Below are 23,096 nucleotides of genomic sequence, written 5' to 3'. Positions count from 1 at the left end.
AGGAGAACTGATTTACAAAAAAGCACACAGAGATAGTTCATTGCAAAAACAACAACAAATTTAGGGATTTTTCAAAGCAATTATAAACCCCCCACTCAGTATCATGCAAGGCTCAGTTAACATACACAGGACCAGGAGCCACTGCTGGTTTTCCTTGTCCTGCTTGACTGCCTGGGAACAAGATCAGACAGGTGCTATGTGCTGGACTGTTCTGTTCACAGTGGAGCTCCACAGCTGCAATCACCAAAACCCCACAGGTGACTTAGTGAAACATGACATTTTTACCCCTCCTGCAATAAAGAGGAACATGGAACCTACATGATGTTATACATGAAATGTATAACCTTAACTCGGGTTCTCTACATTTTCTCTCCCTCTGGCTCCTCAAACAATTAATACAATTGAGCTTTTGGTACTAAAACATGCTTCTTTAAAATCACATTGTAGTTGTTTATAGTAATTAAAGAGAGTGAGCCTTATCACTGTCAGCTGTTACCTAATGAGCTGTAACTTTTTTCCTTATGGGCTTAGTAGTGCACTGTTCTTAAATTTACAGCCAGGAATCAGAGCTAAGCCAAACAGAAAGCAAATGTAGAATTAAAACTGAAAAAGATGTAAAAAACTTTCTGAAAAAGTTATTTTCCTAACTACCCTTTCTTAGATGAAAAGTTCTGAACACAATTAAAATTGCACTCAGATGATACTCATGGGAACTCTTGTTTAAACCCATTTTCTTGTAGTGTAAATTGATATGTCAATTCCCTTTATAAATGATTGAGTTATATAGTAGAATAAATTACATTTTCTGCTTGTATTCTGATTGCTGTATTGGTTAGAATCCTTGTCTTTATTTTCAGTATATGTCACTTCTACTCACTCCATATGCTGATAAGGTCCTCCAAAGATAAACAGTTGTTTTCCCTCTCATTAAAGTTTACCTTGCTGACATATTTACAGGAAGCAAACATATGCACCCTCAATCTTTATTTTCATGGGATTAACAAGTCAGCTTTTCCTGAATGACAAGTTCATGTTTCTGCATCTGTCATATTTTGAGGAATGTCCTTCTCATAAGTTACCTTCTTGTAATACATTTCACTGAAGATTGTTTTGTTTTGACCAACAATGTCAAGTTATGCTTCTTTTCCACTTATTAAACTCCTGCTACCCAGTAGGCTTTTGCTCTGTTACATTTGTCATGCTGATTAAAACCTGAGGTAGAGTTCTTACTTAATTTTGGGGCCATATAACAATATTTTAACTTCTACCTCCTCCATATTACTTGGTGGTAGCTTTTTTTTTTTTTTTTGCTTTTTCTTAACAAGGCTGAAGAACATTTAGGTATTTACTACACACTTTACATATAATTTCTACCTATTCTGAATTTTAAAATATATCTTCAAATATCAATAAAACTTTTATAGCTGTCTCAGGACCCACCTGAGAAAATCTACCTCCCTAAGATCCTTCTCACAATTAATTTCTCTACTTAACTCCATTATTTTCTATTAGTTTTATTAAAGTACATATTTTGAAATTGAGAGTGACAGATACAGAGTTCTGCTGATCATGCAACTAAACCTAGAATGAATCAGTATCTGCCTCTCAGCCTAGGGTTCCTTTTTCTGAGCAGTTCTCTCATCAATTCCTTATTATTTTTCAAAACATAGCATCGATGCCTTCCCATTTGGTGATAATGAAGTGAAGCAATGATGGCAGCAATTACACTGAGCTCTAACTCACTTATACAATATTCTTAGTATTTGCTCTCAATTTCTCATCTGGGTAGCTGTAACACAAAATGCGACAAGATTTAAACTTCTTACAATGTTGCAGGGCAGTTTATAAGCAGGTTTCCAGCATCACCCAGAAAGAACACTCACTCTTCTCTCCCGCAGTAACATCACTGCCTTCCCGGCAGCAACACATCAGGAAATACCTCATCATTCTGCAACGCTTTGTGTTTCTTTGCAGTTCACCAGAACATCAACAAACGCCACCTCGGAACAGCAAAGTGACAGACACCTGTTCTTGCACCTTCTAGCATAAACCACAGCCAGTCTGAACTTCTGTTTCTTGAGTAATCTTTAACCAAACAGTTACCCACAACATGCTGATATTGAGATGTTTTTTGCACACAAGGGTGGCCGAAGACAGAGAACAGCAGCTGCTGCTCCTTTCACCACACACTTTGGCTAAGTTAAAACTGCAATAAACAGTTAATTCTCTCCTAACACACCTTGAGGGTCAGCCTCACTGCATTGCACTCCTGCAGAGGGTTCAGTTTCAGTGTTTCTCCCAGGTTACTGCAGCCTGATGTCTGATGCTGCATTTCACAGCAAACACAGACACCATCACTGTCGAATTTAATCTGTGGAGAAAAGAAAAGGTCAGAAAAAGTATAAATCAACAGAAACACACTTCCCAAAAATAGTATTTACAGTTACAGTGATGACTACTAAATGCAAAATGAAAATGTCTGTGCAGAACCTTAGGAGTAGAATGTTTTCCAATGGTTAATATAAGCTATAAAAACAGGTAAAATACAGAAAGAGGACTAAATGTCGACAGTGTTACCTTTTATGCCTCTTTTTGAAAAAAATTTGCTTTGCAGGGGCAGGTAAAACCAGACTAAATCAACTGAACAAACGTAAAATCATACCCAATGTGGGAAAACCAAAAATAACAGAAAGAGGTCAGAAAACATGTGAAGGACTCATGATCACAATTCAGTCCTTTATTCCCCAAAGTAAAGATGGAAGCACAGTGGCTGGGCGGTGAGATCTGAATCACCCTGTTACTTACTCTTTTGCATTAAAAAACCCCCAAAATTTCCAGACACAAATCCACAAAAAACAATTCCTAATGCAAATACACATTTCCTATTTTTAAATCAAATTCTCCCTAGTATGTTGCCAATTTCCTGAACAAAAACAGGTACCAGCATTCCTTGTGGAATTACCTTGCACAGCCTTATACATAAAATCACTTCAACAGAATATTTACTTACTTCTTAGACCTCAAAGAACGTTTAAACTGCTCATATGATCTTAAAAGTTATATTTTTTTTTATACATGCATTTTTTTAGTGCTACCTCTATCAGGCTTATGTAGCACTCTCTCCTTACATGCTGGTGACCAGGACAGCAGATGGAAGAGCAAAAATAAGAGTCAATTAAAAGAACATAATAAACTTCTCCAGATGAGGTACAGATGACTGAATGCTTGCTTACTGTGATGAAAGCATGCTCAGAGCAGGAGCTATCTCAGGAGATTTCAGCTCCTGAGACTCCAGATTGCCCTCTAGCCAGCCCAATTTGTAAAAGGCTTTAGAAAAAATTGGGTATGTAAATTACACCATTTCCCATATTCTCCAAGGCAACACTGGAAATAATTGTCTGTGGCAACTCACAGAAACTGGCCATACCCTATGCCATAGACACTGCAAAGAAACAAAGAAAAACCATTGGTTGCTCACCTCTATGATAGTTGTGGGGTTAGCATACAATTTAACTACAAAGCAGCTTGAACAACTTTAGATTAGTTCTTTTCCAATTCCTGTAATCTTTTAATACTTTCTTTTAAAAGGTGAATATCTGTGCAAAACCCAACTAAATGGTTTATGATCAGCTGACCTCAGCTCTTCAAGCTGATGTAAAATCAAAGCACTGGATGTCACTGGGGAGGGTCTTGCTCCCAAAACTCTCTGGAAATGGTTCAGGGGTTGAAAAATGCTGCTGAGGAATTCTGGAACTCACACTTCGAATTTAGAGCTGTGCCAAGGCCAGGGGCCAGAAGGCTACACCTGGCAAATCAATATAGGCTTCAGCTGCTAAAGATTTTGTAATGAGGAAAATGGACTTCAGACAAAGCTTTCTACTGCAAGACTGTCTATTCTGATTCTTGCTGCATCTGCTTAAAAAAGGACAGGCACTGACCCATGCCACGCATCTGGCATTTCGAATGTGAAATACAGATCCCAGGGCCACCTGTTTCACATGTAATGAACAGGTGTCACAAAGATAAGGCTCAAAAGGCTGGGTCAAGATTCCCCATATATGAGAGATTCTCAATTCATTCTGAAAGTGGTTCCATAACTTTGTACTGCGCAGTAGTTATTGTTTTAATAATCTTCTTAAAATGAGTTAAAAGCTAATTGTGTACATGACAGTTCTTGCAAAACACAGGGTCACCTTAAGAATCACAACATATTCAAAACCAGCCAAGATTCACTACCAGATTGGAAGCATATTATTTTTGGAGAATTTTTATCAATTTGCCTTGTTGTGCACCTTTTCCTTCCATGGTTGTGAAGTGACCTGTTTGCTGAGTTGTGTTCCTGCAATGGGGAGCAGGACCAAAGGCTGAAGGTGTCACTGCATCTGTGTTCTCAGCAATGCAGCAGCTGAAAGCACTCCTGAGCCCCTGCTCCAGAATGCCCTTCCCTGCCCTGCCGCAGTCTCACACTTGTGCAGACAGGATCAAGAGTTCATACAGCTATTCTGTCACCTAAACAGTGCCAAAATTAACTTTTTTTTGATTTGGGAAGGAAGGAGAAGTGGTTTATTGTTAGCCCAAATCACATCTCAAAGTCACTGTGTGACTCCATAAACAGAGACAGCAGCACTGACAATAAATCTGCACTGGTACAGGAAGAAGGGGTTGGGATCACTGCTTGCAGCTGCTGGGCTGGTGTTTGCCAACCTCAGACACAACTACGCCAGCAGTGCCTCCAAAACTGTCTGTGCTTCAATCTCTTTTTGGCTGGCAGAGCTCAAGAATAAAGCATCATTCACTTCATCCCCTGTGAACATACCCCCACCATCCTGTGCATATTTGTGTCCCGCTTCGTGATTCTTACTCATGCTAGTCAGTACTCACAGCAGAGTTTGTGTGTTTTCATATTTATGACAGTTGTACAGTACACCCTCATCCAAACCATATTTAAGATTTCAAACATCAGCCAGAGCTGCCTACATGCATAAATTGTCTGGTAAGTTTTTGTTTTGGCAAAAAGCAGTACTGTTACATCAAAAGTCATAAAACCCATTAAAACTTGACTTTTATACAGCAGAGAATCAAAAAAGGAAAGGACCTTCCAGATTTATTACAAATACATGCACACATTCTCACAGGCTTTATGTTATTTTTTTCATCTGTATCAATTAATCAAATTCTGTCAATGCTGCTGGAAAGAAGCTTCTTTGGCTGCTAAGTGCACACACACTCTCCACTAACAGGGCAAATTAAGAGTTAGTTAACACTGTTACTTTTTATTCTACCACCTCCTTAATACAAATGTAAATCTTCTAGTAAAGGTAGTAATAGATTTTACTACTATTTCTAAATTAACCTTCAGGGTTTTTTATAGGGAACATAAAAAAAGGGAAGGAAAAATTTCAAAATGAAGTATCAGAGTTCCAAAGTTGATGATAATGCAGTGAAGTACAAGAAAGCTCCACTGGTGTACTTAGGGGAAGGAACTTCAGTCAATTCTAGTACCTTATGCACAGGGAAAAATGGGAGGATCCGGTAAGAATAAAGTTGCATTGTAGGGAAATATCAAGATTAAAAACTGACAGATGACTAAGAACAAAACAGAGTATATTCTTTTTCCTGGAATTTTAAAAATTGTTTTTCAATATGCACAGACCTGGGTTTAGCTCCAGTGCAAAGTGGAATACAAATAAACCTCAATTCTGGACCTGGGCTCTGCCATTCAGCTCTTTGTGAGCCTGCATCTGCTTCACTTTTCCTTGCTTTGTCTATTCCAGCTAAAGATAATTCAGGGGAAAGAAGACTCTTCCTTTATGTGTTACTGTAACCACTGGCCAATTTCAGCTATACAACCAAAAAAAAAAAAAAAAAAGTAATCTTTCAATAGAGAGATTGACACTATCCCTACTTTTCTGAATAATAATCACCTGTAAATTTGATTAAAACTATAGCATTTATTTTACAATGAATAAATGCCTTACAAGACAGGTAAACACAATAAAAACAAATATAGATGAAGAAATAAAACATATTCTGTCTTGTCCAGTAATGGAACATAAATTAAAATATATTAATTGCTCTACCCATACATGTTAGGAACAATTTTTAGAGAACCATTATTTGAAAAAGAAATTCCTATAAAGGAATGTTTCTCATATACACATTAATGAACTGCTTGAGTGTAACTTCTCTGTACACGTCTGACTCTCACTTATTTAAAGCAGTATCTTGAGGTTTTGGCTACAGGATCTGCAGGTAATTATGGGGAAAAAAATTCCAATTAATTTTTCATAACAAGGCGTAAAAGCTACTGCCCTTTTTCCCCCTCAGTGTTGTATGTTGCTAAGCTGCAAGATAAAGTGCACAAATACCAACTTCACAAATTACACATCCAAAATGCTAACATATGGCAAGCACATTTCTCATATTCACACAAAAGTACATATTATGGAATCTACAATAAATCCCCAGTCTTTAAAGCAAAATAAGACCACTGTCTTGGTTTTTTTTTTCAAATAAAAACACGACATGTGAAACCCTGCTGAATTTAAACTCCATAATACAGTAGATCCTATTATCACTTTTAAAGCCATGCACTCACCATGAATGAGTTTGACAGAAAGACCATAACTAAAACAGGATTTATTTTGAATTTGACTTTTTCAGTATACTGTGCTTGGAAATTTACTGGTTCAGTTACATGGGATGTTAACTACATTTCAAACCACATGTCTGCAAAGGCTGGATTTTGACTCCTAGAGTTGCATCCCCAGAGAGTGCATTTGTATCCTAGGAGGCAAGTAAAGGATTTAGATTTGATAATGTACACCAGTCACATAGTGCAGGATTACACAGCTCTACAGCACTAAAGAGAGCCATCTAAGGAATTAAAATTAAATATACACTTGGAACAAGCTGTTAAGAAACTAGGATTTTTCCTTTTTTAGTGAAAAATGGTAATAAAGTAATTAAATATGCTCAGCATAATACACCACCAGCTTCTGAGTCAAATCCTGTGCTTAATCATAAAGCAGTGCTGTTCACTACAGTGCATCCCTCCCAGAGGGTGGTCTATGAGAACAGAACTCTAGAATTTAATATATATGAGCCCTGCAACATGGCAATGCAATATATTCATGTGGAAGTCCCCAGCCTGACTGAAACGGGACTTTGAGCAAGGAAAACCTAAAGAGTGAGGTCTGGATAGAGGAAACTGTTTCTTTTTTTTTTTTTTTTTTAACAGTTACAATATGATAAACAGCCACAATGAAATTAACTTGCCCTTATAGAGTACAACACACTGTGGCAAAGCTACTTAGCATTTCATCATGCTCTAAAATCCAAACTACAGTTTGAACACTTATTATTTAAACTCAAATATTTCAGTCATGAGTTGACTTTTGCAGACATCTTCGAAAGTTGAAGTCAGAAAATATACCGGAATTCAATGTGTATGTACTTTTTCCCCTGAGATAAAAAACATAAGGGCTTTAGGTAAATTTTACCTTATAATTTAGAGCATGCTACATCAAGATAATTTGTATTATTCTGTATTTTATTTAACACAAGTGACATTCATTTACTTTGGAAATGAAAAACAAAATATTAGCATACACATCCGAAAACATTCCTATTGTGAAATCCACTGCCTGGACAAGTATTGGATGGAAGGAATCCTGATCCTGCTGACATCAAATGGTAACCACCACACTGCTCTGATGTGGCCTGAATTCCACCTATTCTGCTGAAGCGCCATTTTTACCATGACAGTAAAAAGTCAATCCTTATGACATTAAAAATTACTTTTTGAGGTGGCAAAACATTAAATCCATTAGCACTTAAACTTTTCCCAAAATGTTTTTTTAGGTTGTAACACATAGATTGCTCTACTAAATATCTACTGTTTTGGAAATTAAAGGAATGTGTGTATTAAACCCTAACAGATGAAAACCAGAATCCTTGCCCTTGGTAAGAACCGTGTTTTCCATCACTCACCAACTGACATCCTTCCAGGGACTTCACCAGCTGAGCATTCTGACAGGAGAGAATGGACCCGGCCAAGTTCAGCATCACACACACTGCAGAGAGCAGCATGAAAAAGGTTATCTGGAAAAAACCCCAAGCACCCTATTATTACTCACTTCAATAGGCAAACAAAGAAAAAATATAATTTAGATGTTCAAGAACTTCCAGCCTGTCACACAATTACATGGATGGCAACATTTTGCGTATTTTAAAGAGAGTAGGGTACTTTATCTGACAGCATCCTTGGTCTTGCACTGTAAGTGAAAGCTAAATCAAAACTAGACATGGCTATTATATGTTTTCCTCCAGCCATTTCAAAATAATCCATTTATCTCCCACTTCTATCACACACTCTGAAAATTTAATGGGTTTTATTACCAAACATTACTAAGAAGTAAGATTTGAAAAATGTTTTATTATAAACAGATGTAGTCTTGAAACAATTTAAATCCTTTTGATGGGGATACGGGTATCTTAAACAGGAGAAGTATTTGTGAATATCACATATCATGAGTGCCTACAAGTTGGGGAAAAGAGTGAATAGAATTCTGGATATATATAAATATTTGTTTTTTAAAACAACAATTACAATTTGAGCAGCATCCTCCATATCAACTACTCATGGTGTTAATTACTCCTTTTTTCTCATCTCAAAATATGTCAAAACAAGCATTAACCTGATTCCATAATTTAATTATCATTTTATTGCTTTAAATGTACAAAAACATGGTGCAGTCAGCGCAGACAATCTCAACATACAGGGAATGGCACAAACAGTAAGAGGCCAAAAACAAATGAGTGCCTGATGTGTGGCCACCTTAAATATTCAGTGTTGACATTGCCATAACTCAACAGGAGTGTGAGCGCATTATATGAAATTAATAGGACATTCTGTTGCATCTCTTTTCCATATGCATGCTCACAGTATACAGCCCTTCACTGTTCTCACAAGATGTTATCTTTTGTCAGTGCATGTGCTGCGAATATTTTTGACAACCTTAAATCCAAAATGGCTGTATATTTTTTTTCTAGTGCTTTTGGACAAAACCCCATAACCTCCGCAGTATTAACCAAAGGACAGAAGCTGTGTTACAAACTTTAGTTGCCAGCTTCAGATTCTTCCGAGCATCACAGCTGACAACAAGGGCTGTCACATACACCAGGTTTATCTATTTTTTGCAGTACTTCCTTCATATCAGCATTCATTAATGAAGAAACCTCTATTGGTGTTTCCAAGGTAACCTCTTCCTCTTGTCACTGGCAGACAAGAGGGACATGAAACAGGCTCTTAGAATTCCAGTTCATCTCGGTGGGTCTATGCCTCACATTCTGTTTAGGAGTTGCATTTCAAAGTGGCAGTCACCACATGATATCAAACACTGAGGTTCTCTGTCACACTTGTCTTCCCAATTTTGCTATTTTATGCCTCACTTCTTAATGTCCCAGGCAAGGAATTACCTAATCTGGACATGGAGCTAAAGGGGGAAATTCACGTCCTTTGTAAGTCTTTTGAAACTACCTTGCCTCTTGCAGAGCACAAAGATCCTAATAAAAGGAATTGAAGAATATCCAATCTCTTTCCTTAAAGCTTCTCAGCTAAATACAAAAAAAAGCTTTCTACTGATGGGGTGGGACACACCCGGTACTCTTATCACAACTTCAGAGGTAAAGTTTACAACCATGCTGGAAGCCACAACAGAGAAATGGAGGCACAAATGTATCAATTACCATATTTACAGACATTAAAAACACGTTCAGTGTGCTTCATTTTTTTATCACAAATCAGTCTTTTCTAACAGTGGCACAGGTGCAGCAGTAAAAATAAACACATCTGCAACCCTTTGAAAGAGTGGCCATTGTGGATTTTGATGGAGACCCAACATTACACTACAAAACACTGTAGATGAAGTTAGATATACATTATTTATGAAATCAAGTCTGGCTAATTTCCACACTAAAATTTTCCTCAGAAAGAGTGCTACCAAACAATACATGTGCTCTGAGAGCTCAGTGTGGCAAACTGGAAGGAGCAGTATGAAATTATAAGGAAACAGTATAAGACACAGTAAACCCAATGATCAAGGACAAAAACTTACACTGAAGTAAATACAGAAAGGTCAGATATTGAAGGGCTATGACATCCTAATGCTGATTTAAAACTACAATATTATGTTCTTCACCCTTCTAGTTACAACATATAAACAAGATCAAATATTCCTAGAAATCAGCAAGAAGCATTAATGCCATGAAACTCCAAAAGTCACCAAGAATACATGAACAAAAAGCAAAGCCCATGGATTTATTATGACTTGGTGGTAGCAGAACTAATTGGAGAAGTCAAAGCTTATATTCTATCCAAAGGACCCCATGGAAGAAATGTTAATAGGACTTCCTATGTAAATGTTACCATGGTCCTATACAAATTCTACAAAACTAAACAGTTTGGATGTAATGATTTAAAATTATATAGCAACTCACTATGTGAGATGTCATCTTGCACATGGACCCACACAAGGCTCTCCTTTTTACTCCATTTCTGGGAACTACTTTAAGTATAAATACGCAGAGCATATCAAGAGTGAGTCAGCATCTTAGCAGTCCCAACACACCACACATATCTGCACAGAATGAAAATATCAGTACCCTCCATGCCTTGCAAGGGAAAGCAAAGAAAAAGTGCCCTACCATACTGAAAGAAAAAAGACCTCGAACAACTTAAGCACTAACAGGTTATATTATCTTTCCACTATAAAGGAAGTTGCTTGTAGTTCTCTCTTGAGTATAACTTGACCTTTTAGAAAACTATTAGTATTCTCAGATTATTTGTGAACATTTTTCCTTCACATTTCTGAAATGTAGATACAAGCATACACCTGTATTCAGAATGTCCCAAAGTAGATGGATACCACCAAAAAAATCAAAGGGATATACAGAAGCTGATATTTTCTCTTTTTCCCCTGCTCTTTTTCATCACTTTCAATTTTGCCTCTTAATATTTCTCTTTTCTTCACAACTGGCCTCAAGTAATTTATTCTTTTTTGATTTTACCGTAAGCTGTAGAATTCCTTTCATCTTCTTTCCCAAAGGCACTGTTAAAACTGTATTACCTGAAAACCCAAAAACTTTAATCCTTGAGATAGCTCAAAGCACCTTCTTGCCCTTACTGTCGCTTTCACAATTTGTTCTTGAATTGATAAGAGGTAAAAAGGGGAAAAACAAATGAACCAACTTTAGTACACACTGCAGTTTGTGACCTGCAATATAAGACATCAACAATTCACTTTTTCTGTCCATATACAGCTTTCTACCAAAAAATGCAGCGAGAGCAGCTCTGAGGAGGAGGACTTGGGGGTGCTGGTGGATGAGAAGCACAGCATGACCTGACAATGTGTGTCTGCAACCAACTCTGCCCTGGGCTGCATCACGAGCAGCGTGGCCAGGAGGTTGAGGGAGGATCCCCCATCCCTGGAAGTTTTCAAGGCCAGGCTGGATGGATCTCTGAGCAACCTGGTCTAATGGAAGCCGTCCCTGCCCATGGCAGGGGGTGGAACAAGGTGATGTCTCTCTCAACACAACCCAAGCCATTCTATGATTCTGTGACTTTCACAAATTTATATTAAACCCTGTTTTGCCAGTACTTTTGATGGGGATTCTTTAAGTGACCCAAACCACCCACTCCCTACTGCATATATACACATCGAGAGCACAGTAAAAAGGAGCAGCACATATTATAATTAGAAGAAATACTTACTGTTACAAGCAGGAAGAAGTTTCTACATGCAAAATAATTGAAGTCCTCCAAAAAACTGTATTTCTAAAAGAAGCATTTTATTTCATTCCTCACACTTTCATTTTAGAGATATATATGAAACAGGATTGCTTTTTCATTGCTGGCTTTTCAACCACTACTTCCCCTGGTGGTTTGCAGTGGTTTGATAATCAAGACATGAACACTGAGACAAAACATTACCCTCTGTGCTGATGAGGCATATTACTCACCCCTCCTGTGCAGGGTACTTTGAATAAAACCAGGCATTGCCATGATAGGCTGGCTTCTGTAAATCTGTCGGGGTCAGCTGGCGAGACCCCAGCAGTGTGAAAGTCCTGTTTCCCCTAGCCCGGCAGCCGAAGAGGAGGTCTGGAATGGGTGAAGTCGAGTTTTCCAGGCTGTTTGTTTTTTCTTACCTATAATAGTTTCTCTCTGGCCTGCCAAGGTTCGCCAGGTACAGAAGCCAAAGCAGTCTCTGCCGAGCCCCGGGTGTCTCCCACATTATATACTCAAAACTACGTGTGCCATGTTTACAGTTCCCATACCAATACCTAACATCTATGTTGGACAGTGTGTCTCTATCCTAAACCAACAGAAAAGTGTCACCATCACACGAAGATACGGAGGACAAGAAGAAGGGAAAGAAGGCTAGAACACGCCCAGATTCCTCCATATTGTACCCCTGAATTACAATCTAAAAAACCCCAAAATTCTACTTTTCCACCCCCTGTCAATTCACCTATTATACAACTCAAACCCTTTTGGCTTCTAATTCCTCATGTAGAGTTGGCAGCCTCTCCCATGGGCTAAAATCGAAGCCACAGGTATTTTTGACTTCTTGCCAAGGTCCCCAAGCCCTCTGCCAGGGTCTCGAGACATCCAGGGCAGCCAGAGGGATGTCCTGGACTCCAACATAAATCTGCCAGTCCTCCGCACTTGTAATACTGTGTCTACATGTATTTCCTGTTAATTCCTGTCCTGCAGCTCCTGAAAGGTCAGAAAATCTCCTTGAATGAACTTTGGTTTACACTGAAATTGTTTGCAGAAAGCAATTTTTTGAGACACTGCAGTTAGATACAAGGTACTACAGGTTTCTTTCCAATCACATTAAATATCTGTGGGTATAGTCAATGAGATTTAAAATACATTCCTTTTAAAACACACATTTCTCATTTGTGAAACAGCAAGAATAGCCAGAGGTAAACGTGCTTGTCTCTATAAACCACTGTGTAAATAGATTAAAAACTTGCCCCAAGGTATTTTGCTCACAGAACTTTGTCTTACATGAACTGCACACAGTAACATTTCTTGTTATTTGTACTACAGAATTTATAGTTTCCCTAACAGAGATGCAGAAGGTTAAACACCAGAAGCAAATCTGAAAATTTATCACCACCAAGAGCTATGAAGCAGTGAGATCGGCAACCGTGCCAGGACTAAGTTAATGCAAGATTATCTGGGGTACAGCCAGAAGCTACCTGTTGGATCAGCCAGAAACTAAATGCTCGTTATATATTACAGGTTTAAATAGATAAAACATAAAATTTTTAAATAAGCCCATTTTAAAATCTTACTAAACAGAAATGGCACTCAAACCAACACTCTTGACTCATGGTTTGCAAGTGTACAGGAAACAACAAAATTCATCTTCCCATTATATGCCTCATAATAGATTTCTTTTTCATGATTTCTCAATGCTTGCCAAGAAGAGACAAGAGGAAAAGTGTTGGCATTTCAGATCTGTTTAATTCAGTATTCCATGTTTCTTGCCTAAATTAAAATAAAGCTTTGAACAAAAATATTTTCCCTAAGTCTAAAGCAACATTCTATATTAAATAGGCAGATATATTCCCTGTAGTGTGGCACAGCATCAGGCTAAAGATTTTAATGTTTTTATGTTAGGAACCATAAATTATATCCTGTTTTATTCTAAATTATATTAGCTTGTTCAATTCCTGTCATTATTAAATTAAATTACATATTCTCCAGATTAAATTCCTTTTGACTCCAGTGAGGCTATTTAACTTTGCAAAGGAAAGCTGAAACTTCAGTATAAATATTAAAATCCATGCGACTATTTTTAATTTCAAAGCTAAGTAGTTTTCAGATGAAAACTTCTGAACTTGGTGTATGTGATTTTACTAACCCTCTTATGGCCCTATTAACTTGCCTTCATTCAGATAGATCTTTGAATTTAATTAATTTATTATTTATTGCTTAGTTGTATCTTCATTTCTATATTTTTATTAAAATATTCAGTGGAAAATTCTAACTTCAAATATTATTCTACTTAAGATTATAAACAATGCTACTGGTTTTGATTTACAAGAAAAAATGATGCCTCCCTGTGACTGTATTTTATTTACTGCCAGAGCAGCAATCAGCTTCCAGCAGGAGTGAGCTTTGGAAAATGAAGGGAATATTGGTAACAGCCCATGGGCAACAGAGAGGGGCACTGGGTGTTTGCAGCAGAATTTGCATCACACAGAATAACACCTATTTAAAGACCAGAAGGAGTAGTTTGGTTTCCTCCAGTTTCACTGTGCAGCAAACAACAACAACACCAATAAAGTGAGGGGTTTGGTAGCTGCTGCCAAGGCTTTTCAAGAACCCTGGAATCCAAAATGCAACCTTGGCTCTGTATACAGGAGCAGAGTGACAGGCAAATGCAAAGATGCATTTATATCAAACCAAATCTCCTAATATCTCATCATAAGAGATATGTGATACCTCCAAGAAATTCCCTGTCAGTAGACGCAATGGGCATACAGACAAGTTCCTCAAGTGGGATCAGATTAAAAGACAAAGACCACAATCAGTGCAGCACTGTCACGTTCTACACGCCGCAATAGGTGTTTGTTGTTTCTGTAATGCTCTGTTACAGCTCCAGCAATTACATTATTTATTGTACTATTTTTTAGGAAAGTGTAAGAGAGGCCTGATTTAGTAATAAAGACCTTGTGCTCTCAGCTCAGAAACATTACCCAGAAATTTGTCAAAAGTAGTTATTTCAGCATCTACTAATTTTCTGCTCTTTCTATTCCAATTAACTCTTTTAGCATCTACACTTTTCTGTATCACAGAATATTCTGAGTTGGAAGGGACCTAAAAGGACCATCAAGTGGCCTGCAGACTACTGCCATATAAAAGAGAAACAAGAGGAGCTATACCCTTTTCAGATAAAACTCAAGCTATCTCTTGAAGTATTCAAATAATGTGACACACTTCTAACAGTAATTGCAACACAAATACTTTGCAGGTAATTAGTTTCACAGCAGAGAACAAGTTTAGGTTTTGTCTAATAATCTATTAGAAGGACAATGGGGAGTTGCCAGCTAATATGCTAAAGAGGCTAATTTGAAGTTTGCTACGTGCAAATAAGCACTCAAAGGAATCCTTCCATGATCTGCAGCTAATACTGCAACAGTGCAAACTTGTCATAATAACTTATTATTTTAAATTATATCATATAATAATATAATTTTTACTATATGTGCAGTCAAAATAAGTCATTTGGACAAATTTTTTTAATAGTAGTTGTATTGTCTAACTTTTATCACTGACATTTACATTTAGGCACCACTGGTCCCCTAAATAAAAAATCCATGCACATGAAATTTAACTTAAAGTGTTATTTTGAAGGAGAAAGAAATCAGCACTAACCTATTTTAATGCTACTCAAAATGTTGTCAATTTGAAATGTTTCAAAAACAACTGTTTCAGTTGTACAGTCAGGTGGAAAAAGAGGAGTTGATAAACAGTGTGACAATAAGAACTTCAAATATAATGCCTTCTGAATACAATTTTGACCACACAAGTCAGATATAAAATTTGCAACTACCTCAGCCATACTAGTTTAATTTTTCCTTCCAACACACTCTCCAAGGAAGTAAAAATTGAAACTTTTTAAAAATTAACAAATAATACACCGTGTCTCAAAAATGTTCCACAACAACAGCAGAACAGGAAAAGAAAGCTGACATTTAGGGTTTTTGGTCATTTAGGACACTAGGAAAGACATCATTTTTCTAAATTTGCTTTGTATGAAACAGTCTATATTTAAACAAAACAGATAAATCAGTAAATAAAAATGAATGTATTTTCTTCAACAGTGTGAGCAGTCTAATAACTTTTAAGAATATCTACATAAGACTGAATTTATACTTCCATAGCAAGTGCCTAATGGGTTCATCCACCCAAACAATACACTATTTTTCGCAAGTGTCACATTGCAGGAAGGATTCACCTCCATGCACATGTCAGTGAAATGTTACTCCAAATAAATTAACCTTCCACAACATCTGTAGCAGGATTCCCTGAGGAAATAAAGGCTCGTGTTGTCCTGCTGACAAGGACAGGCATCAAATCTCTGCGAGCAGCCCTTCCTGGCAGAAGCTAATGAGACAGAAGCAGGATGTAAAGGTCACGCTCACAGATATTTTGCGTCTGTCTTTCCCAACGTATTAATAGCAATTAACTACTCACTTGCAATTATTCTCACTAATTAACAACTGCGTGCTCTCCCTGAGCCCTCACACACCAGAACTCTGACTTTCATCCCCGAGGAGGAAAATTCTGCCAGGTGAGCAGGGTCAGGAGCCACAAGTGCTGATCTCCATCAAGAGCACATGAGTGTTTTCAGTATCAGTTTCTGAGGCAAGGCTTCAACGTGGGCAGCAGCTCTTTCCAATTCAATTTTAATGTAAACTCACTATAGTTTTGGCCATTTCAAGAAAAATTGCACACACTTCTCTAAAGAAGACTCACATGAATAATTTGATGGAGATCCATCAGTACTTTAGGATTTCAAAGACCTTTCCTCATATATCCGAAGTAGAACTTAATCCATAATCCTGTTGCAGGTTTTATAGTATTTGTAGTAAGGAAACCCAAACACTCAATCAGACACATGTCTAGCTCAGGATCTAAACTGTGATTTACCTGGCAAGTAAATCCCACTGAAATTAAACTATTTTTCTTCAACAAGCACAGGATAATTAGATTCTCTTTGGGTAACTGTGTGTTTCCTTCCATCTGTCACACAAATAAAACTAAAATCACGTGAGTTTTGATTGAGTATGTGAGCACAAAGAGTGAGGCATCCATTCCCAACTCCATCACACCTCAAAATACTTTATATTAGTTCATACAAATATTTATTCTACTTTTAAAAATATTTCAAATGCAGCTCAGTTTGTCTGAAATAAATTTTTGAAGCGTTTCCTCACCATGTGAAAACAAAATACAAAGTTTAACAAATAGCTCCCGTGTTGCCCAGCTAGCCAGCCCCATTGATACATGACACAACATTCATTTACCAAGGAGGAAGAAGAAATGCTGAAGCAAACCAGACTCTCACCAAGAAAGAGTTGAAGAAATTACACTGTGCAAAGGCTGCCAAGAACTCCAAGAGCAGATGGGATGCAGCCTGTATTTCTAAAAGAAGGAGCAGATGAGATGAAAGAACCACTAGCAGATATATTTAGAAAGCATGTGAGAACAAGGGAATTACTGATGGGCTGAAGAGAGGTGAATGTAGCACCCACAGCACATTCTTCGTTGCAAGCAGCAGCAGCACTGGGACTGGAACAGTGACAGTTCCCTAGGGCAGGAACGCCAGCAGGAGCTGCTGCCATGGCAACACGATGCTATGGCAGCACGTGGGGAGGAGCAGGGGCTGTTTCAGGGCAATTATCCAGTGTTTCTTTAGGAAGGGGCAAGTGTTATGCCCCAGCAGGGTTTGTCTGCTCTTCAGGAAAAGCTGCTTGTGGTCTTTTTAAACTCTGCCACTGGGGGTAACTAATAGCACATGGATGCTCAACAGACAAGTCCAGATTCTCACATGAGTGACAGCCGGTGGCAGCTGGGCCCAGGAACAGGCAGCCCTGGTCCAAAGGGTATCAGAGAGATGCAGACAGAGACCGAGGCAAGAAAAAGCTTTAAGAAGTGTTGAGATGTAAAAGAGGACTTAGCATGGTCATTCTAAAGAGATGCTTCATCCTGTGGCATCTTTTCTGCACCACTGCAAAGATTTCCCCGATTCACTTCCTCGGTTTCCATCTCAAGTGTTGTTTCTTTCTCTCCCAGTTCACATCTTTACTGGGTGATTCTCCATTTTTTCCCCTCTTCCTCTTCTCTCAGGTCTATTCTAATGGAAGGGCACTGGGGCTAGGTTTTTCTGTCAGTTGTTTCATGATATTAAAGAAGATAGAAGGGAATCAGCAGTCTAAGTTAAAAAAAATCAAAGGCAGTGCACATTTTAAAAGCTAAATGGATATATTAACTTCCTGCAAAAAAAAAAAAAAAATTGGAACATGAATGTAATCAGAGTTTACACAAATTCCAATTGCAAGTTTTGAAGACTACACTTTTCAGACCCCCTACTCAATCCAACAAGTGACATTATTTCATGGCCTAAACCAACAGTTCATATATTGGGAAAAGACCTCTCAGGGCATTGCTTTGAAACAAATATAAAAGAGAAGCAGCTTCAGTGAAACATAAACATATTTTAAATCTACTTTTGAACCGAAGTTACCACTAAATACACTAACCTCACTTCTAGCTCCTGTCTCACAGATTTTCAGCACAACTCCAGCATGCTGTAGCAGTGTGCAGACAGATGATGCAGTTTGGTGACCAGAGCAGTACAGCCATGTCAGTGCTTTATACAATTAACCCTCAGGGAAGGGAGAACAGGAAGGCAAGAGGCAAAGAAAAACTTAACTATGTCCCCAAGTATAGGAAAATACTATTTACAGCCTACACTTTCTTCACTGAAATCATTCAGAACTGAGATACAAATCTATTGCAATTCAGTTATTTATGGTGCTTGTGGCACTGAATCTCTGAAACATCACAGATCCTATTGTATGATTTCTTACTGACACGGTTTTGGTCCAATTCCAAACCCTGGATTCACATCAGCTCTGATCAAAACTTACAGTTTTACATCTGAAGAGCTACTTTTTGAACCAGCACTGGATTTACTTTCCAAACAGAAGTTATTGCAGCCTCTCAGGCTTCTTTTGGAAAACAGCAATACCCAGCATTCAACCCCTGCCCAGCTCATCAGAAACTGAAAAAGACAGTTAGGGAAGATGCTCTTGTTTTCACCCAGTGTTTTGTTCACCTTTAAACTAATGCTTCAGCCTTAAAGACAAGTGTTTGTCTAATAGCAGGGTTCCTAATGAACATTTTGATCAAGGAATTCAAAGAATACTCATGCTGAAATGATACTGCAGAGTGATCAAGGGATCTGTTAAGGCAGAGGGATGTTCTGCAGCTCCTCTCAACATCACACAGCTATCAAAGTCAGCAGTGACACACGAGGGGATGGCTGCCTCAGACTCTGCTCTTCTCCCACGCTGTGCATTCGTTCACTTGCTCTTCTCCTGCAGTCCTGACCTGTTTATGCTGACATTGCCTCTCCACTACATAGATCATCTTTTCATTCCAGGAACCAAACTCCAAATCTCTGCTTGAGGGTGGGTACTGGAGGGAGGACAATCACTTTTTCTTTTTTAAAATTCAAACATTTCTCTCAGATTTCATCTGAAAGGGAGCTGTAAATTCTCTTACAAGAGTTTGAAAAGATTTGTCTCACACCCCTAAAGCTGCTCTAGAAGCTCAGGTTAAGCAGCAGGGGCAGAAACATGTCAACACTCCACCTCACTGAGCAGAGTATAGGAAGTTTACTGTTTTATAATACACTGTATACACACACACACACTAATATACTATATATATACTAATACACTATGTCTATACATTTTAGGTTTCATCTGTTTCCTGAAGTTTGGTAATTCTTACTGTAGACTGCAATGATATTTAGTGAGAGGAGATAATCAATGAGGAAAAACATTTGGACCAGTTTTACATATTCATGCAAATTATGGGGCAAGAGTATATGTCAATGTATTGATTTAAAATTATTAGTAATTTTCCTTTTCAATGTAGATATTTTTCTAATTATTTTTACAGAAAAAAAGAAAATATTCAAGTCTGAATTTCGACTGATTCAAGTGTTTCACTGGAATTCTAGAAAGAAAGTCTCTCATTTTGCAACTACCAAGCTGACCCAAGATGTATATTTTCTTAAAAAGTCTGCTTTTGTATTTAACTGAGTCTTACCACGGGTGCAGCCTGAGACTTTGCACAGCAGTTCATCCTTTTGTCTGATATGCAGGTTGAACTACAGCTATTTAGGACAGCTTATCTTATTTTTCTAAAGTGAAGAAAATACTATGTGCTTATCAAACACAAAAAATGCTTGAAATAATGGTTCATTTGAAGGGACAAAACACTGAGTTATATACACACTGATCTGCATGTTCACTGGTGCACAGAACAGGATATGGAATGTACATTTCATAGTAAATGCTTTTAAATAGCTATGCTGAGTAATCAAGATCATTTATTAATAAGTAGTATTATCTTGTGCTCATTGACATTCACAGACATTAAGAAACCCCATATTTCTGTTCATTGAAAAAAATATTAAGTCTATCAGTTTGTTGTAAAAACTTTCAGTCAAAAATGTAAAAATATTTTTCTGGGGTCACCCAGATGCCAGATGGCAACAGAGAAGCTTTCAACTCAATTCAGATGCTGAATTAATCTCCTTAGCACAAACAGATTTGCAATTACCATAGATTAGATTGTAACAGAAAAATAATCTGACTGCACAAATTAAAGTTTTTTACAAGGTAATTCCTCAGGTGCTCCACAAGCTCTCTCCCAGTTTTCAGACACTTCCATAAACCACGAGGAAACAAATTCCTACTTTAACACTGCATTTTAACAGTAAGCAGTGGCAGTGACACAGTCAACATTTAGTTTCCAAAAAAGGGACCCTTGAGAGATTTTCCAAAAGCACTACCAATACTCTGAGATTTCAAAATGAAAATAGAGAAAGCTTAATGAGGAAACATTCAAAATATAAGGAAAATACTGTTCAAAATCAATGTGTGAGCAATTTAAATATCTCCTTTGCCTGAGTGTTTCCTCTGGTAAATGTAAACCTGGGTTTGACAACAGACACTGATTCCTTGCATGTATAAAGCATTTTGGCAACATAAGCAACTGATGGCTAGGAGGGAACCAAGAAAATTCAGATAAGCTAACAAAAAATCTGGTGAATTTTCCAGATAATTAAGATTTGCAAAGATACTTTAGCAGGAGAACTTCTGAATTTCTGCACATTAATATAGCAGTAAAATGTCCTTAGTACATACACATTTGTAAATCTTTAACTGAATGCAGAATACAAAACAGCATTCATACTAATAGCTTATAAATACACAACTACTCAGTTTTGACTTTGGTTCCAAAGTGCTGAACTATGCAACAACATGCTCATTTCTACACCCATACTACATACCACACTTCTAGTATGATACAGCCAGAAATTATTGGTTGATCAGCTATTTCTGTCTGGTGCTTCTTCAACTTCCTCTTTTTGCCTGCAGAAAATAAAAAATTGGCAAAGAAAAGACCCTGCCTCTGTGGGACAACCCTGTATGATTACAGTGCTGAGCAAGGCACATCCAGCAGTGTGGGGGCTGACCCTGGCCAGCAGGAAAGCACCACACAGCCACCCCACTCACTGCCCCTAGCAGCAGGACTGGAAGGGATTTAGAAAAGCCCAAATGAAAAGAAAACTTGAGGATGGAGATAAAGATAGTTTAATAAAAAAAGGAAAGAGGAAGGAAAAAGCCAAAGCAAGTGATGCTGTGTGGGAAAACCAGAAAGCTTTGATACTGCACAAGTGCTGCTCAGCAATAGTCAAAACACTGGTTATTATAAACCAGCTTTAGTCAAAAATCCAAGATATGCAGAAAACTGGCACCTTAAAATATCACAGTTTCACCAGTTTTCAGGATGTCACATATGTTGCATGGTTTAATTTTATTTAACTTTATTCATAGCTTCAAATGATAAAGCTATTTATCTTTCTGCTATCACTCTTGGCAATGCCAGATTCTATAACACACTGCAACAAAAAAGACACATATTGTCACTGATTGTCTAGCTGCTTATAGTACTATAAAATGGGTTAAAAGATAATTATTGACCATATGTATTTGGCATATGTGTTGTATAAACAGATCAGGAGAAACATGGCTCATTAGCATGTTGGTGGTAGTTTGTGCTGTGAGGTTGTAAAGTTACACATTACTGACTGCTAATCAGAACAGTTACCCTGCACACGTGGGATCCAACTGCTCAAAGGTATTCACAACTGAGCAAGGAAAACAGGACATTATGTACCCACTGTAAAATCACTACACGGCTTAGTCACACACAGAAGTGAAAAACACCATCCCTGTCCCCATTCTTCAGCTGATGATTGTATCACCACCAATGCAGAAGATCAGGATCTAACACAAGAGCATCAAGCTTACTCTTGGAAATAAATAATTTCCTAGAGCAGATTTTAGGATGATGAGCTGTTCTGCAAACATCAGTGTTACTATTACTGTTTCCTCCCTTTTATCTTTATTTCCTTGAATGACACGGACCACGACTGCCGATTTACATTTCACTGAACGAGTTGATATTAGGAAGCCCAGCTGAATTTACAACATGCAAGTGAGTGTTCAGGAATCAGAGAAGACAAGCCTCAACAGGCCTGGATAACATTTCTGATGTGTGAATATTATTTATTCCAATTATGTGAGCTCTGCCTACTGTCCGAGTTTATAATATGAAAGATATACCTGAAGTTCTAATCAAACTTATTCTTATCAGTGCAAGACTCTCTATTTCATGCTGTCCATTATGCTTTTTATTCCAGGGACTATCTTCAGTACTGTGTTACAAATGTTTGTGTTACTCTGTTACACATGCACACTGTTTCAAAGGCAATGTTTACCTGCTAACACATCCTTCTTGACACAGCCATCAATTTTCTAATAAGCTTGATTTCCACCTAATACTGCTTTACATTAATAGGCTAACTGAAACTTTATTAGCATGCACACACAAAGAATGGATTACTGTTCATTATTAAGTAACTACATGAATCTCACAACAGAAATAATAATGTAGCTGAAAATCTTTCTGCAGATGAAGACAAACAACTACTAATTTGGAATGGGCTTTTTTCCATTCAGATACCTGCTAAAAAGATTGCTCTGCAGTGCATTTTTAGGCAAATTAAGTTAAATGCAAAGGTACAAGCAGACCAACAATCTGTTTGTGAGCCAGTAGAAAATTACTATTTTCAACCACATGGTTTATACATTACAACTTCAAAGGCTTCAAACTTTTTGTACTAAGTGTTTATAAAGATCAGGATACA

The 23,096-nt window shown here is 37.7% G+C and overlaps 1 protein-coding gene across 7 annotated transcripts in view; it reads right to left on the bottom strand.

Moving 5' to 3' along the window:
• Nucleotides 1-23,096, bottom strand: part of ENTREP2 (endosomal transmembrane epsin interactor 2) — a 92,364-nt gene that overhangs the window by 31,014 nt on the left and 38,254 nt on the right. For all 7 annotated transcript variants that reach the window (XM_068204154.1, XM_068204147.1, XM_068204151.1 and 4 more), the window contains exons 3-4: nt 7,993-8,103; nt 2,240-2,371 (exon numbers count right to left, since the gene is read on the bottom strand). In XM_068204154.1, coding sequence (XP_068060255.1) covers nt 2,240-2,371; nt 7,993-8,103 — 243 coding nt within the window. The remainder of the gene's footprint in view (nt 1-2,239; nt 2,372-7,992; nt 8,104-23,096) is intronic.

Source organism: Anomalospiza imberbis, chromosome 13 (assembly GCF_031753505.1).
Source record: "Anomalospiza imberbis isolate Cuckoo-Finch-1a 21T00152 chromosome 13, ASM3175350v1, whole genome shotgun sequence".
Taxonomy (NCBI): domain Eukaryota; kingdom Metazoa; phylum Chordata; class Aves; order Passeriformes; family Viduidae; genus Anomalospiza; species Anomalospiza imberbis.
The sequence above is the reverse complement of the archived record's forward strand: the minus strand, read 5'-3'. Positions and strand labels throughout refer to the sequence as shown.